Below are 17369 nucleotides of genomic sequence, written 5' to 3'. Positions count from 1 at the left end.
AATTCTGGAAGTAAAAAGTCTCCATAGTTGAAAACCACCTTGAAACTTTCAGATCGTTGCCGTTGGTTCACTGATGTATTTTAGAATATAAATTTGGCCATCGTCAACCATTCTCACTGACTGATGACGCCTGTTAGACATCAGTGTGGTTGACAGCCCATTGAAGCACGATAGCAGTACGCATGGTTGCACGTAAATGTTTACAATGATTCAAGGAGATCTTCCACTGTGCATGCAGTGCATGTGTGGATGAGCAATTAGTGGCCTCCATTTGGGAGTGAATATGGTCTGTCTGCCAGACCACAAGGAGTCTGTTAATTGAAACTTGTTTTCCAATATTTCCTTATTGAATATTTCCTTATTGATATTTGGGTCTTTTCCTTGATTAACCCTTGAACCAGAACTAATACTGCATCTTTTCTGGCTGGTAATGCTAATGACTAGTCTTGATTGTGCTCACAAGCAAAGTTGTTGGTATGATCTCATTGTTTCTATAATCTGGTATGAAGTATCCTTCCATTTGTTAATAACAAAACCTAAACATATTCCTGATTCATGTCACATGTGCTATTGTGCTTTGTGATAGTCATCTCAGCTATGCATTAGTAGTCTTTTGTATAATGATCAATGTATTGTCAAAAAAAAAATGCCTTGCAACCAGTTCTCATTTTTAAAAGTGGCATTTAATCATTGCAACTATATTATGTTTTTAATGAACACATGCACAAATGTATATGACAATGTTTACAAGATGGCAAAGAAACTATTAACTTGAATGCCAAGGTTGCTGAGAAGTATGTTAAGAGACTGCTAATTGGAATGCATAGTTGCAGCATTATGTATGTTCATTTAAAATAGACTTCTCACGCTAGGTAGCTTGCCCAGACTTGATTTGAAGGTTCTTTTTCTCTTTGAATCCCATTTTCTTCATTCTAGTAAAACATCCCCAGGTACTAATCATGATTTTATATCTGACAAATGCTTCATTTTTACCTTCAGGTAATCTGTTCAGTATTTGAAAATTGGCATTAGGATTGCATGTAGTCCCAAATTTTTGAGACAGATTTGACTTTTTCTCGGAACCCTCTCATTTTCCTCCTAAAATGGTCATAGTTTAATTTGAATTAGAATTTGCTATCTTCAAATCTGCCTTCCCATCGGAATTGAGGGTTTTGATCTGCAGTAGCTGCAGGGTTTTTTAGTTTTATTTCATTTTTAGTTTGGAATCAAGTCTTTTTTGGGCTTAAAAGAAAATTAACGTTCATAAAGTCACTGCTGAAATAAATGTAGTACATGTTATGAAATATAATAGAAAATTTTGAGCTACTCTTCCATTTGGCAATTGCCATGAAAAGAGTAGAAGACTTAAAACTTCAAAGCTTGAGAAAGATTTAAGAGACCCGAGGGACAATTTCTATACTCGGACGGTGGTGGGTATATGGACCAAGCTGCCAGAGGAAGGTGCATAGGTGGGAACAGTAGCAATGCATAAAAGACGTTTAGACACATAGATGGTTAAGAAAGGTTTAGAGGTATCTGGGCCAACGTAGACAAATGAGACAAGCCCCTGGTCAGCATAGACAAGTTGGGCCAAAGCGATTGTTTCCATGCCATATGACTCCAGCTGCTTGAGTGCTTCAAATTCTTTGTATTTTTATTATTGTATTGTTATTTCATTATTTTATACTTTGGTAATAACTGTTTGAATTTTTCTCATAATTCATTGACATTTTCGCATCTATAGTTGTCGACTGATCCTTGGCACCATGTTAAATAATGCAGATGTTTTCAATTATTAGTATTTTGAGTTATTGTATGCTTTGGTACAATGTAAAATTTAACACAATGAATTAATGTAATTATATGTGCACTGCTTTAGATTATAAATTTGAATGGTTGAAAGATTATATTTTCAGTATTTCTTTACAGTGTTGTGTTTGTGAATAATTTTGCCTTTGGTCCCGAGGTGGATCACCAGCTGAAGGAGCGATTTGCAAATATGAAAGAAGGTAAGAAAATCTGTTGGCCTTCGTCTAAACTTTTGTTAGTACCGAATTTTGCTTGGTTGCTTGAAATCAACTTGTTTTGCAAAATTGCAATAGTAATATTAGATTATAAATCTTGGTCACATTTTAATCTGAATTTAGAACCTAGTTGTTCATGCTTCATATTTTTGCAATCCTGATAATACTTTTAAGTGAACATGGAGTTTTCAATTTCAAATTGATGATATGAAAATAGCTAAACCTCTTTCTGTAGCAAATAGTTAAAGTCTGGGTAGGGTAGCACCAGAAACTGAAAGTGCCCGGATATATTCTGTGCTGTTTTGATTCAGTGAAATTCTTCAACAGGAGTGTACATTGTACTCCATTTTATAGATAAAATGTGACTTGGGTTTTCTTAAATTGGTGTGCATTAGTGAAGCATAATTGTTAGGTTATCAAGAGTGAACTAAGATTGCAAACAGGGTAATCAACTTAAAACTTTAAAATCATTTTTCTGTACATTTATTTTCACATACTTCCCCTAACTTGTTCAATAGTTTTCTGTGAATATGGGCACTTGGTTGGGTGTGTTATGCAATCCATGGTAAATTTCTCTTTCAAATCATTTGTATTTCTACTTGCATTTCCCTCACATTGTTCTATGCACATCTCCCCACTCCAAACTAGATCTACTTGGTCTGGTCATCTACAATTACTCCCATCTTCAATAGAAACAAATTAAATTGAACAGCTATGGTATATAACCTATCTTTGTGTCGGGACACAGAACCCTATTTGATGGTTGTTCAAGGTCATGGATGTTTTGGGTGCAGGCTAGTTTTGCAATTTTTTAATTGACTAACCTATGCATACATTTGTATTTAAATTGAGATCAATATTAATTGCATTAATTTGAAAAGGCAAGCAATTAATGGTGATAAGGAACACAAATGGTGTTTGTTGTCATTTTCACAGGTGGCAAAATTGTTTCTTCCAAGCCCTTTGCACCATTGAATTTCAGAATAAACAGCAGGAATTTGAGTGGTAAGTTTTCACTTGTTGTGAAATATCATTGGAAATCTCAAATATAATATGTCTCCAACCCCAGACCCGTCAATCTATTTTGTCAAAATTTTACATGGATAAGAAATTAAATTGCATTTTTATGACTAATTTGTTAAACTTAGTTCTCAAATTTTTTTTTTTAATTGAATGGATGAAATGCATTAGGAATGTCAATATTCATGTCTCTCTTTCAAAGTCCTTTGCTGGACGGGAAATCAATTAGTTTTGTCTCTGCTTATGATAATAGTATCATTTTATACTTAATTTCTGTTTAATTGAAGTTGAGTAGTTAATTTTGTTATCTTACTGCTGTGCTTTATGGCTCAACATCTTTGCCCAGAAGGAAGCATCAATTCTTTACTATTTACTTTCATTACTGAGTGGACGTTGCTTATCTTGCATGAACATTGCTCCAGTAAATAGAATAATTGGGAAGCAAGTTTCTCAAATATTTAACTAATAATTTAGATAAGTAATTGGCAACATGCAATATTATGGTGTTATGGCCTTTATAGAGGGAACATCCCTCGGTGCATTAGAAAGCACAGATGTAGAGCACTAATTATTTTTGGAGAATCTGGTCAGAAAGAGACTTTTGAGGCTTAATGATAGATGGGAATTTAAGACGGTTTTATGAAAGTTAGCCTAAAAATACTCAAGGTGTTTTGGTGAAATCAAAAATATATGTTTTGAAACGAAGATGCATTTTGGGCATGTTCTGGAGTCTGGTTATTTTAATTACTGGAGGTGACAATCATGGTAATTTTCATATTTTCTTATTGGGGAAATCTTGGAGATAAATCCAGTTCAGTTTAAATTTATTGCAATAGGTACACAATTACACTCGGTAATCTATGGTAATTATAGCGCCACTCATTGCTATTTAGTTACTATACTTGAAATTTGGTTATAAAAACACAAAATATTTCTGCAATATTTAACCTTTAATTCAAAAAAAAAATTGTTTTTAATGTGACTCTTCAAAGATATTGGCACTATCATGAAGGTCGTGGAGTTATCACCGCTGCGAGGCTCAGTTTCATGGACTGGAAAACCAGTCTCCTACTATCTACACACAATTGACCGGACCATAGTAAGTAACAAAACAGGTTTTCTATTCATTTGCTGGGAAATGTCCTTGCTTGTCCTACAGTGAACACTGTTATTTCCATGTTTGTCTTAATGGTTCTGTGTATTGCTTGGAATATTTTGGGTTTCTAGATGACTGCAGGAGTAATATTATTGATTTAAAGATGTCCGTAACTTTTTTCATAACCCGACAATGATTTTTAGTACAAAGTTTCATAAGAAGGCAAATTGGTAGTCAAATTGTGTATTGCCTTTTGAGTCATATCTAGACCATAACAAATGATCGTTTTTGTTTTTATTTCAGCTTGAAAACTACTTTTCTAGTCTCAAAAATCCAAAACTCAGGGTAAGTTATTTTTGAGCTGTTTATAATTATTGCTGTCAACATAGCAAACTCATGAATTTGAAGTAAATAAAAATATTATTTGTGAACTTTAATGTTTGTTACATGTGTTTTTTGTATTTGTTGTTCTAAATATTTTTACCTCTACACTTATAGAAGTGTAGTCATCTTTCTTCCATTTAAAAAAAATCTGTGGAAAGATCTTTGGGGAAAACATGAGCATACATGTAATGCTAAGCATTGCTAATAATGAAAACTTGTGTGAATTGTAATGAATAACTGCTGATTCCCATGTTCGAGTGCCTTAAGATAATTCCTATTTATTCTATTTTATCATATTTGAGGAGGCCCCCTAGGCCCATCTAATCTAATTTGGCTCTTAGTGCACACTCCATGTCACCCACTTCCCATTTAATTCCCTGAAGCCAGTTCCCCCTCTCATGCCCTTTTAACACCCACTAATTCGACCACCCATTATAGTTGTGGTCGATTTCAGTAGCTATATAACTGATCATACAACATATGTTTGGCATCTGGGAGGAAACCATAGACACAGAGAAGGTGCACTCTCCCCACAACACTGGAGGTCAGGATTGAACCTGGGTCACTGAGCTGTGGGGCAGTAACATCATCCTTTGCACACTGTCACTAAAACTGCATATAAAGTAAAATATTGCTGTGCGATTTAATCTGTTCTCCCCACCACCCCACTCATCATCTTACATGGCAATTTCTTCATTATAGAAAGAAGGGTACCATTTGTTTTCTGCTTTATATTTCCAAAATTTAGTCCTGTGTATTGATAGATCCAAATTCTTTCAACCATCTTGCTTACACCCCAGCAGTATAAATATTGACTTCTCTAACTTCAAGTAAACCTTGCTTTCCCTCTCTCTCTCTCTCTCTGTCCCTCCACTTCCCAGTTCTCCGACCAGTCTGACTATCCCTGATTACATTTTATCTCTGTTTGCTTTGTTGTTTCCTTCTAGCTAACTAGGAGAATAGGTATATTCTACATTTTCTTGATCTCCATCCCCTTTGATGTCTCGTTCTCACACCTGACACTTCCTTACCTCTGTATCTCCCCCTCCCCTGTCCAAAGAAGGGTCTCGATCAGAAACATCGGCCATTCCTTCTCTCCAGCGATATTGCTTGTGCTATTTTGTGCAGAGCAGGGATGAAAGCAATGCTGGCTCGAAGGGCCGAATGGCCTACTCCTGCGTCTATTGTCTATTGAAATAAAGTTTATTTGCCTCTTTATGGGGGTTGTTCTGCAATTGAATCTACTGCAGGTTTAAATGATGTTTGCTTTCTGATTTATAAAACTGGTCATTTGAAAAATGTCATCCTACATTTATGAGAAATCTGAAGTGATGAAAATGCATGAATGGTACACCACACAATATGGATGAAATTTTGATATTTGGTTACAGGAGGAACAAGAGGCAGCTAGACGTAGACAACAAAAGGAAAACAAAGAAAATAAGAGCAGTACAACAACTCCAACCAAGGTGAGGTGATGTTTAATTTGCACGAAATCTGTTTTATAGACCATCTGATTATGAAAATGTAACTGCAATATACTGTTTGAATAGCTCTTGTGGTTCATCAAGCACACTCGTCTCTCTTTGTAATCCCTTTCCACATTCTAAATTTCTATTGAATTATCTGAGCACCTTTTATCTTTATTCATTTCTTGGATAGTGGACACTGGGATCTAACCATCATTGGAAATACCAGCATTCACTACTTAAGGGGCGGTCCCACTTGGGCGACCTACTCCGTGAGTTCCGGCGAGTTTGCCCTCGACTCATACTCGCAGCATGGTCGACACGAGGTCGTAGGAGGTCTTTGTATCTCTCCTTCATGCTCGAGAGTAGTCCCCATGTACTCGAGGCCTCAGCTAGGATGCGGCGTATTTTTCAACATGTTAATTGCCCGCGAGTAAAAAAGGTCGCCATGGGAAAAATCTATACTTTTTTTACTCGTAGGTTTAGTCGTAGTAGGTCGGCATGTAGGTAATCGAGGGCAGTCGAAGGTGTCCTTGATAGTCTTCATCATAGTTGAAGGGAGGTTGAAGGAGATCGAAGGAGGTCGTCTTCACTCTCCACTATTCCGTGTCCAATTTTCCCGAAGTTAGTCATAGCTAGTCGAAGCTAGTCTTCAACATAGTCGAAGGAGGCCTTCAACATGACATTTTTTCAAACTCTCCTAAACTCTTCTAAACTCACCAATTAGGTCGCCCAAGTGGGACAGCTATTTTAGGAGTTGCAAAAAAGCCAGACCATAAAGGTTGGCAGATTTTCATTGCTGAGGAGGGAGTTCATGCCTGACTGAACACTTGATTCCAAACAGTTGCCTGTGTTTCTGTTTTTAGTAGCTGATTGGTGCAAGTGGGCGAGCTTCTGCTTCACAGTGCCAGAGACCCATGATTGTTCCTACCTCGGGTGCTGATTATGTGGACTTTGCACTTTCTCCCCATGATTGCGTGGGTTTGCTGCGGACGCTCCGGTTTCATCACACATCGCTAGACGTGCTGATTTGTAGGTTAATTGGCCTCCGTAAATTGCCCTGTCGGGAGTGGATGAGAAAATGGGATGATATAGAACTTGTGTGAGCGACAGATTGATGGTCAGAGTAGACTCAGTGGGCTGAATCTTTCAATCAATTTTTCAATCAAGACTCTGGTATGCTTTCTACTCACATGCTCTTGTCTCCTTGACATCTGTCTGCTCACCTCTGCATCTTGCAGACACAGCCTAGATATTTTAGTATTTATGGATAAAATACTAAATGAAATACAAATTTTTAAGCTTTTCCTGAAAATCCTTTTAACCAGCTGACTTGGAAGGCAAGTCTGTATTAAGAGCAATGCTAATTTAATTGCCAGAAACTTGGCTTTCATTTTCAATGATCAATAAAGGAGACTCCATATTGTTTGTGTTCCATAGTAATTGTAATGCTATCATTGGCAGGAATCTGGTCCTGAAGAGGAGAAAATTGGGGTAACCGGAATTAAGAAATCATCTTCACCTGCTAAACCACGTAAAAACAAAATAATTAATAAAGGCAAGAGAATTGCAGTTAGAAAAAGAGGCCGCCCCAAGAAAATGAGCACTGCAATTTCAAAAAGAAATACAAAGAAAAGCCAATCTGCACTGGATCTTTTACATGCTCAGACTCTCTCAGCATCCTCGCCTCAGGGTAAGTTCAGCAGTCAGCTTGACTTTGTTTTGGCTCGAGTGAGCTATCGGGTGAGTCCTGATTTTGTGCCTAACAATGTCAGATTATTCAGTACCAGTAGGCCATGCGAGTGAAAATTATGTCCAAATTTTGTGCCAGATTAATAAATGACAGACTGTTCAGTACCAGAAGATCAAGTAAACAATCTTGGGCTCAACTGATATATGTTTGAGCACTTCTGATAAGATTTATGGATCTGAAGAGGAACGTGAAAATTGTTCTCTTTACATAATAAACCCTGTGGTCTTTTGTTCATTTTTACTTATGTTCACTAACTTAAATGCATCAACAAAAATCTGCACGCATGATTAGATTACAGTATTGTGAAAAGCATGATCTTTTAAACCAAACGCATTCAATATTTTCATTTCTAAATACACTGTTGATAAGTTGCATTTAATTATTTTGAGCTATTATCATAATCTGAGGAGAATTTACAAGTTCCTCAGTTTGAAACAGTGTACAGCCTATTGCACTTTATCTGTTTATTTATGTGTGTGTATGTGGTCTATGCTATATAGACACACTGAACTGTTCTGTATTTATGCTTACAATACTCTGTTGTACTGCAGCAAGCAAGAATTTCATTATCCTATCTGGGACACATGACAATAAACTCTCTTGACTTAACTTGACACTGCAAGATCAGTGGTTTATTAATTATTGTATAACTGGTTTCGTCAAGTTTTCAGAGAAAAATCTGGTGACTATTGAATAAAGGTCAACATAATTAAAATTAGTTAACAACATTGTGCTAAATTTAATCTGTCAATTGATTTTATTTTGCATGTTTCTGAGAGTCTGTTTTCAAAATAACCATTTTATCTACAAGGATTCAGTATCTACAAATGTGGACTTTATTAGGATTGAAAACAAATCCCAATAAAGTAAAAACAAAATAATTAATAAAGGTAAGAGAATTGCAGTTCGAAAAAGAGGCTGCCCCAAGAAAATGAGCACTGCAATTTCAAAATGAAATACAAAGAAAAGTCAATCGGCACTGGATCTTTTTCATGCTCAGATTCTCTCAGCATCCTTGCTTCAGTATCTACAAATGTGGACTTTATTAGGATTGGAAAAAATCAGATTACTTGTTAAAATATAATATCTAAACCTGCATGGAAAAAGGTAGAAATAGACTTTGGTAATTGGCAAGAAATAATGAAAATATTGATTAGGCAATGATGTTAAATGTGGCTGAATGTCATGTTTCATTGCTCTTTGGCACAATAACTTGCTATTAAAATTCATTTGCAGTTTTAAATATATTATGTTGGCCTTGTTTCATGTATACATATTTGATTCTTTAATTGCAACAGATGGAGTTCATACCAATTTTGGCTTTGCCTGCATGCATTGTGTCAATATGCTGTTTCAGCTTTGTAAACATTTTTGGCAATCTAATGTAGTTGAGAGCAATTTGTACTTATCTTGGGTGCCATTTAGCTGAATCACTCTGTTCATTGCAACTGATAATTATCAAATTGTAGCACGGGAAAACCGTTACTCATTTGCTTTCATTTTTCAGATGCATACAAGTCACCTCATAGTCCATTTTACCAACTACCTCCCAAAGTGCAACGCTATTCACCCAATCAGTTTTTACTGGGTCCTACACCACCTGCACTGCAGAAGCTGCTAGGTGAGTAATACAGCATTTACTGAGTGAACTTGGATATAATTTTATCTGTTTGCATAGAATCTCATGGCTCCACGAGACTGTTTGCAACTGTAATTTGGTTCTTTCCGCTTTCATCATTACAAAGCTGTCATACCTCCAACATTGTTCTATCTCACATGTTTGCTGCTCTTTTCTATTTGTTCTCTCTTGCTTTTATAATTGTTTTCAGTCTCAATTTCCAAAGTCAATCAAATGCTCAGTTAAAGACAAACATGTCAAGTCTTTGTTTTCACCTCAGACTATTATCTATTTTTGTTTCAATAAACACTTTTTCTTTTATAGTTAACAAACAATAAACCTGACATTTTACTGTTTTGAGACTGGTATTAATAAAGACAAGATTTGTTTTTTTTATAAATTACAGTTGCTATGCAAATGGATTATAACCCCTATCATTGTGGGCGTTGATTATAGAGTTTTGAAAGTTGGAGATGGGTGGATTTAAACCAAATGTAAATTTGTTTTGAGATGAGTATTAATAAAGACAAGATGATTTGTTTTTTTGATAAATTATAGTTGCTATGCAAATGGATTATAGTCCCTACCATTTTGGGCATTGATTAGAGTTTTGAAAGTTGGAGATGGCTGGATTTAAACCTGCATGTATAACCTGTAAATTCATTATTTTTGTCACATCTGTTTTGCTCACTTTCATGTGAGAAATTTCAAAAAACAAGCTAATCATATATAAAGAACAGTCTCGACCCAAAATGTCACCCATTCCTTCTCTCCAGAAATGTTGCCTGTCCCGCTGAATTACTCCAGCTTTTTGTGTTTATCTAATTATATTCTTTGCCTCACACCGACCTTGTAATCTCTATTCATTAGTATTCAATGTGGTCACATTACCCTCCCTGTTGAAAATTGCAACCCATATTGATGTTGACAACTAGCATCTTGAATTGATTGCAGAAAACCTGATTGCGCACATGTAGTAACACAGCTTGAGTTCCCTAAGCCATTGGAATAGGTAAGGCATGACTAGTAAGTTTGCAGATGTTACTAAAGTGAGCGGTATTGTAGTTAGTGAAGATGGTTATCAAGAATTATAGCAGGATCTTGATTAGTTGGGCAAATGGGCTGAGGAATGGCTAATGGAGTTTAATGCAGATAGGTTCAAGGTTTTACATTTTGTGAAGTCGAACCAAGGCTAGACCTCACAGGCGCTTCACAGTGAATGTCCGAGTTCTAGGGAGTGTTAGAGTGCAGGTACATAGTTCCTTAAATGTTGTCAAGAAGGCTTATGGCACATTGGGCTCTGAGTGTAGAAATTGGGGCGTTATGTTACAGTTCTACAAGACGCTGGTGAGGCCCCATTTGAAGTATTGTGTTCAGTTTTTGGTACCCTGCTATAGGAAATATGTTATTCAACAGGAAAGGGTGCAGAGAAAATTTACAAAGATGATGCCAGGACTTGAGGCCCTTAGCTATCGAGATGTAGGGCAGGTTAGGACTTTATTACATTCTGTGCAGGAGGATGAGGGGTGATCTTATCGAGGTGTACAAGATCTTGAGGGGAACGGATACGATAGATGCACAGTCTTTTGCCCAGAGTAGAGGAATCAAGAACCGGACGACAGGGTGGTGGGTATATGGAATGAGCTGCTAGAGGAGCTAGTTTTGGGAGGAACTATAACAACATGTAAGATACATTTGTTAGACTTCCCAAAATGCAACACCTCACATTTCTCTGTATTAAATTCCATCAACCATTCCACAGCCCACCTGGCCAATCGATCAAGATCCTGCTGCAATTTTTCACAACCATCTTCACTATCTGCAAAGCCACGCACTTTTGCATCATCAACAAACTTGCTAATCTTGCCATGTAGGTTCTCATCTGTATGTATGGAAGGAACCTTGCATCATCATCCTCTGCTTCCTTCCATGAAGCCAATTTTCTATCCATTTAGCTATCTCTCCTTGGATCCCATGTGATCTAACCTTCCAGAGCAGCCTACCATGCAAAACCTTGTTGAATGCTTTGCTGAAGTCCATATATACAACATCTGCAGCTCTGCTCTCATCGACCTTTTTGGTCACATCTTAAAAAAACTCAAATCAGATTTGTGCGACACGACCTCCCATGTACAAAACCACGATGACTATCCCAGTCAGCCCTTATCCATCTAAATGCATGTATATCCTATATCTCAGAACACTCTTTAGGTGATTTTTTTTTTTTTAATCCAGCCAAGTAAACAGTTAGTCTTTAAGCCGTTGGTATTTATAAAGACTGTCAATGGTGGTTTGCAGATATTGATTTTTTTAACTTTAGCAGCTAATTGTGGGGAACCAAGTAAATAAAAAAATCTAGTTGACGTCATCCAGCAATCAGGTGACTGTCTAACATCCTATGTGTAACTTTGGTGATAATAATGGACTGAAAATTGTACAAGCAGACCTAGGCCTGTTACTATTTCTGCCCAAGCCTTTGTTTCTTTATGCTGTGGGCTGGGAACAATGCTATATGTATCTTGGCACAGCTCAGCTGGTGTCATTTGCAGTGATTCCACAACAAGTGGAACCATGGACCTGGGCGAATCCATCTCGGCCTTTAGTTGTAGCATGCTTTTAAGTTAGTTTGAAAGAACAGGCAGATGTAAAATCCATCAGATTCCTTACACATTATTAACCAGAATCTGGTATGATGTGACAGGTCACTGTTATGGCACAATCTGCGGATGGATCCTTGAAGCTGGGCAACCGTCATCTGATCTTGACTGAAGATTGCAATCTGCAAGGCACAAGTATTTCCCCTTGTGGTTCAGCCAACCACATGGGATGCTGCTGGTAAAACTGATTTATTTTTGACTCCATTACATCCAATTAAATCAAGCAGGGATTAAACACTTTTATATTGGTCTCGTTTCAACTTAAACTTCGGTCTAGAAGCATAAAATAGAATTTAGATTTACGAGACTAAAGGCACAATAATTACAACTGTTTGTATTCGTCAGAGCTCTTTTAATGTTACCATCCAGGGGTGCTTAATGATTGTTATCAGTCAAAACCTGCTCATAGTCACAAAGAAAAAGATTAGGACAGACAATGAAAAAGTCAAAAGTTTAAGGTGCATCTCAAAACTAAAAAATGAAGAGCTGCAGACAGGTTTAAGGGGTAAATTCTACAATACTTTACATTAAGACACAAACTGTCAAGATGGAGCTTTTCAATTTTGGAATGATAGGGACTGGTACTGGCGAAGTGCTGTTGGAAAGTTATAGATTGGATGAAGTTGCATAGACAGTAAGGAGCAAAGTCTTGGAGGGACTAGAAAATGAGGACGAGAATGTTCAGAGTTAATTATGGTTCAACCTGGAGCCAGTGTGGTTCTTTCAGTATTGGGCTAATGGGTGAATGTGACTTGGTGCTTATAGTATGCGCAGAACGTGACATCTAGTTAATGGAAAGTTGACTGATGGAGTTTGGATAGGAGTCTGCATTGTCAGTCGAGAAGCAACAAAGGGTTAGTTAAGGTCTTCAACCACATGCCAACTTAGTTAGAGTATTGTGGTGGAATGCTACGGAGGTGCAAGATGGTTGTGTGGATAAGTGTCCAGAGGTTCTAGTTCATTGGCAATTGCCAGGGATGTTGTGTTGGTGACTAAGGAATGTAGTTTTCAACTAATTGCAGTGACTTTGGGATAAAGTCTAATAGGTTTTTCGGGCTTGTGTTGAAAGTCAGCAAAAAATAGGGACTAGGAACTAATACGAGGCCTGGAGCATAATGTCTGAATGATAGAACTCCTCAAAAGCAAGCAATGACCAGTTTCAAGAGTGTTTAATTGTCATTGGCTTCATGACTGGAGCAATTAAATTCTATCTTGGTACACCTTGCAGGCAGATTCAACGCAACAGCTCAGCAAACAAATATACAATATATTATCAGTTATCCTGGCTAAAGCAGACCACGATGGTGCAAGTCAAAATACACAGTGCAGTTGTTTTGGAACCAACATGTGTTTTAGCCGGAGGACAGCCGGAGGAAGAGCTTGAGAAGGTACTGACGCTTAGCAAGGTTAGAGAAGAAGAAATAAAATGTTGAAATGGGTGCAACACTGCACTTAACCATGGTATTCGGCAAACATCGTGAATTCTGAACATAAAGTGGATCGACATAAATTAAGTTATTAGCATGTGTTTGTATTGATGCAGAAGGAGAAGCAGACAGAAGGAGAAATTCAACTTTGAGCTAATGAAGCACAATCTGTAGATTTGAAATTGAAGGAGCAAGACAGGATATCGTTACAGCACTGGAAGGTGACTGAGTTGAATGTTGAAGGTTGCAGATGGAGATAACAGCTGAGCCAATTGATGATTGTCTAGAAGTAGGAGTGTTGATGGGATGTGAAATGGCTTCAATTTTATCCTTCAAATGGAAAGAATTTTAATTAATTCATATCTTGATAACTAAAAAGATACTTGAAGTCTTGCAGCACAACCTTGAGGTACAGGAGGTGAATGTCTATGCATGTGAAAGTGTAATTTTATGCCGTTGAAAGTAAGTGACTTAAAAGGAATTGCCTTTACACTGCGGAGATTGCGTCCAGAACTCTCCTCCTTTTATTCATACAATGTTCTGATTTTACGTCGGCACACTGTGTCCAAGCTGAATTGTGCCCGAGGGATCCTGGAGTTGCATTGAATGTAGAGAGGATTCAGTGAGGAATGTGGAATTATATTGCACCTCTACAGCACGGTGTTTGTGGTTTTGATTACTGTTGTGCTATAGAGGATGTGGATGATGTTCAGAGGGAGAATTATTATAGTGAAAATTTGCCAACACTAAGGAGATTCCTTCAATCTGTTCTTTGTTAAAAGTTAGGTTTCAAGATCCTCTTAATTTTTATGATAGCCACCTTTGATCAGGGGAAAATGGCCGAAAGTAATTAACCCTGTAATAATTTTGCTTTTATTTGTTACCCTGCTTCGTACCTTCTTTATAGTCAAACTGGCAGGTTGTTTTTTCAGCAGTATGGTGCAAATGTTCACACCATACACACTGGGCTTGGTAGTGTATTCATGAATGCTACCAATTTTATGCCCAAAGCCTCCTTTTAAATTTTGAAATGGAAAATGCTGAAAGGACACAGCAGCTCAATACTACTTGCTGAATGTTTCCAATGTTTTTCTAAAAATTATAATGTCTCTTCAATAAGTTTTATTCATTTCACTGCTTGATTGAAGGAATGTGATCATTTAAATGAATTATATATTGATATATTAACTAGTATTGGTCAAATCCAGAGTCTTTCAGGTTGCAGTATCTGCAGTTCATGGCATATATGAAGACACCTCAATATAAGACAAATTTGCAGCAGTTACTGGACCAGGAAAAGGTATATCTTTTTATTCAACTGTAAAATGACAGTAAACCTTTAATGTTTCAAAAATATATGGCAGATGTAATGGATTAAAGATTGTGCAGGCTTAACTTGGGAGTATTGATTTAGATGTACAGGCAGCAAGGTTAGTGTTCTTTCAACATCTTGGCAAAAGTGAGCTTTGACGTAAAGTGTAGTACTGCTTCCCTTGCAGCTGTAGGGCCAGGACTAGATGTCAAAGACAAACTAAGCATTCATGACACACTATTCTCCGATGCGCGAGATTTTGGCTTGAAGCTGCCAAAGTCTCTGGCTTGAAGCAGCAGCAAAATACCTTGACAGATGTCCAGTGAGCCAGCCACAGGCTGATGCTGCTGTGAAACCTGTCAATGACATTGTTTATTGAGCATTACTGATTTTCAAACGGGCTGCTAAAAGGCAATGAATGAATTGTAAAATATTGTAAATTATTGCACATTTAAAAAAAAAAGTATAGGTTCAATGCAAGCACCACCACTGCTCATCTAATTTATCTCTCATTCTCACATGTCTACATATTATTTTTCCTATCTCTGTTTGCACACCCACACTTGCCCCAGCTCTCTGTTTAGAAATTTGTTTTTATCTCCCTCTGTCCCTCTTCTGTACCCGATTCATTCCATTTACTGCGTTTCCAATTTTTCTACTATAATATTTTGGGATTCTTTCTTAACTCGTTTTGGCAATAACATTCACAAAATGTGATGGGCTGCACCAAGCAAAATTCCTACAAGGCATGTCCCAATCTTTTATGCAGTTATCAGTGTATACATTGGAGTTTCTGTTGATGTTAAAGCATACAAAGACACATCAGGGGCAGGAGAATAAATAGTTTTTGGTTTATCCGGTTGACTTCTGAATGAACAGACTTTATATTTACAATACTAGTAGTAGTTGAATTTTTCTAACTAAAATCACTAGGGAAGTGTTTTGGTATAATAATCTTTTACCTTGGAGGAAATTAGAATCGCCCCGAGCATTGAATGTGATCCAATTAGATCAAAGGTTGAGGCAATCCCTTTTGTTTGACAAATTTCAGAAGATGCTATCCATGTAGGTGGCTGTAAACAAAAGGTAATAATCTTGTTTGGTTTGCAGTTGAAGAACATGCAGTTGACAGGAACAGCGCAGCAGCTGTTTAGACATTGTCAGACGCAAAAGGAAGAGGTCCGCCATCTTTTTCAGCAGAAACTTGAAGAGGTATGAATTGTGTGGCTTCATGTGTAGAATGTAAAATACGTGCTAAGCCCTGCATTGCCTTGAGGTTTCTTTATATATGACTAAATCATACAAATATGACTAAATCATACAAATATGTTAACATTTCAAGTGGAAATCTTTGTAAAACGCATTAGCCTGTATCACGTGCACTGAACTTTATTTGCTGTGTTTGTATTGTATACACAATCTTGCTGTCACATAACATGTTAAGAGTTGGTTATGAGTCCTATCCCCTTTATAAAGCTTTCATTCTGAATCCTTAGTATGCACTTAATACGTAAAATGACCTGATTGAAAAGTTGACAAGGTAGGATAGAGACTGTCTAGCTTCTCATAATGTGGGGCACATTATGTGAAAACATTGCTCAGAAATTAATTACTGACAGCAGTTAGCAGGAAAGGCACTCGCTTGCCGTTACCTCGCTGGCAATTGCCACGGATTGAGGAGACATTTTCTAACTGGCATCTGTTTCAGTGTGGCGCTCTCTGCGGAGACTCTGAACAGGACAAGAAACTGTGAGGCTCTTCAACCAAACGTTTTGAGGAATCTTCACTGAGACGTGCAGGGCCTTAACCGGGAGGTATAAACCTGGAGATATAAATTGGATTTAATGATGTGCAAAAAGCAAAATAAAGATTGGACAGCAGGCACGGCTTTTTAAAAATTATTTTTAGATCTCTAATTCAGATTTTTATTTCCAGGTATGACAATTGTAAAGTTAAAATTAAGTATGTGAGTGATTAGGTGAAAACTAATGAGATGCTATTGTAAGCCATCACAATCCTTAATGTACCGACCCTGGAATACAATTGGCTTTAGTGCAAATTGAGAGACATCTGTATTAGTAGTATATAAACCTAGTTGAGACAAATTATTTTCTCATTCTCTTTCCGTTTTATTCCACCGAATCTGTTTACAAACTTAAATAATGTTAGGTTCCTTTAAGGCTATACAGTAGTGTAGGAGCCATTTATGCTTAGGCTAGATACTGTTGGCATATTATATTATTTTGTCTAGATATATATTTTGAACACTTGGGGGCGGGCACTTGACGCATAGAAGGGAGTTACATATAACCAGTGGACAGAGAGTGACCAGATCAGACCAGGCACGGGAGAGAGAGCACACAGTTCTTACCAGATGGGAGAAAACGGAAAGTTACGGCTTGTGTGAGAATAAGGAGAACCTGATATGATAATTTCTTTGTCTGTACAACCACTTCAATAAAGAATCAATTAAACCGGAAATAACGACCAGAAGATCCGTTCTTTTGCAATCTGCGTATGATCACTCCTACCTACTTGTGTGGTAATGGCAACGGAAAGTTGGATATTGGAGAAGAAAGAAATTGCCATTACAAGTAGTGTTTGCATTG

General features: G+C 37.2%; 1 protein-coding gene across 8 annotated transcripts in view; it reads left to right on the top strand.

Moving 5' to 3' along the window:
* dot1l (DOT1 like histone lysine methyltransferase) overlaps window positions 1–17369 on the top strand; it is a 77398-nt gene that overhangs the window by 34759 nt on the left and 25270 nt on the right. For all 8 annotated transcript variants that reach the window (XM_033046909.1, XM_033046916.1, XM_033046915.1 and 5 more), the window contains exons 9-17: window positions 1930–2009; window positions 2961–3029; window positions 4037–4143; window positions 4444–4485; window positions 5916–5993; window positions 7458–7686; window positions 9254–9367; window positions 14657–14748; window positions 15871–15972. In XM_033046909.1, the coding sequence (XP_032902800.1) occupies window positions 1930–2009; window positions 2961–3029; window positions 4037–4143; window positions 4444–4485; window positions 5916–5993; window positions 7458–7686; window positions 9254–9367; window positions 14657–14748; window positions 15871–15972 (913 nt within the window). The remainder of the gene's footprint in view (window positions 1–1929; window positions 2010–2960; window positions 3030–4036; window positions 4144–4443; window positions 4486–5915; window positions 5994–7457; window positions 7687–9253; window positions 9368–14656; window positions 14749–15870; window positions 15973–17369) is intronic.

This window comes from Amblyraja radiata, chromosome 29 (genome assembly GCF_010909765.2).
Source record: "Amblyraja radiata isolate CabotCenter1 chromosome 29, sAmbRad1.1.pri, whole genome shotgun sequence".
NCBI lineage: Eukaryota > Metazoa > Chordata > Chondrichthyes > Rajiformes > Rajidae > Amblyraja > Amblyraja radiata.
Note: the sequence above shows the minus strand (reverse complement) of the source record. Positions and strands in the feature narration are given on the sequence as shown.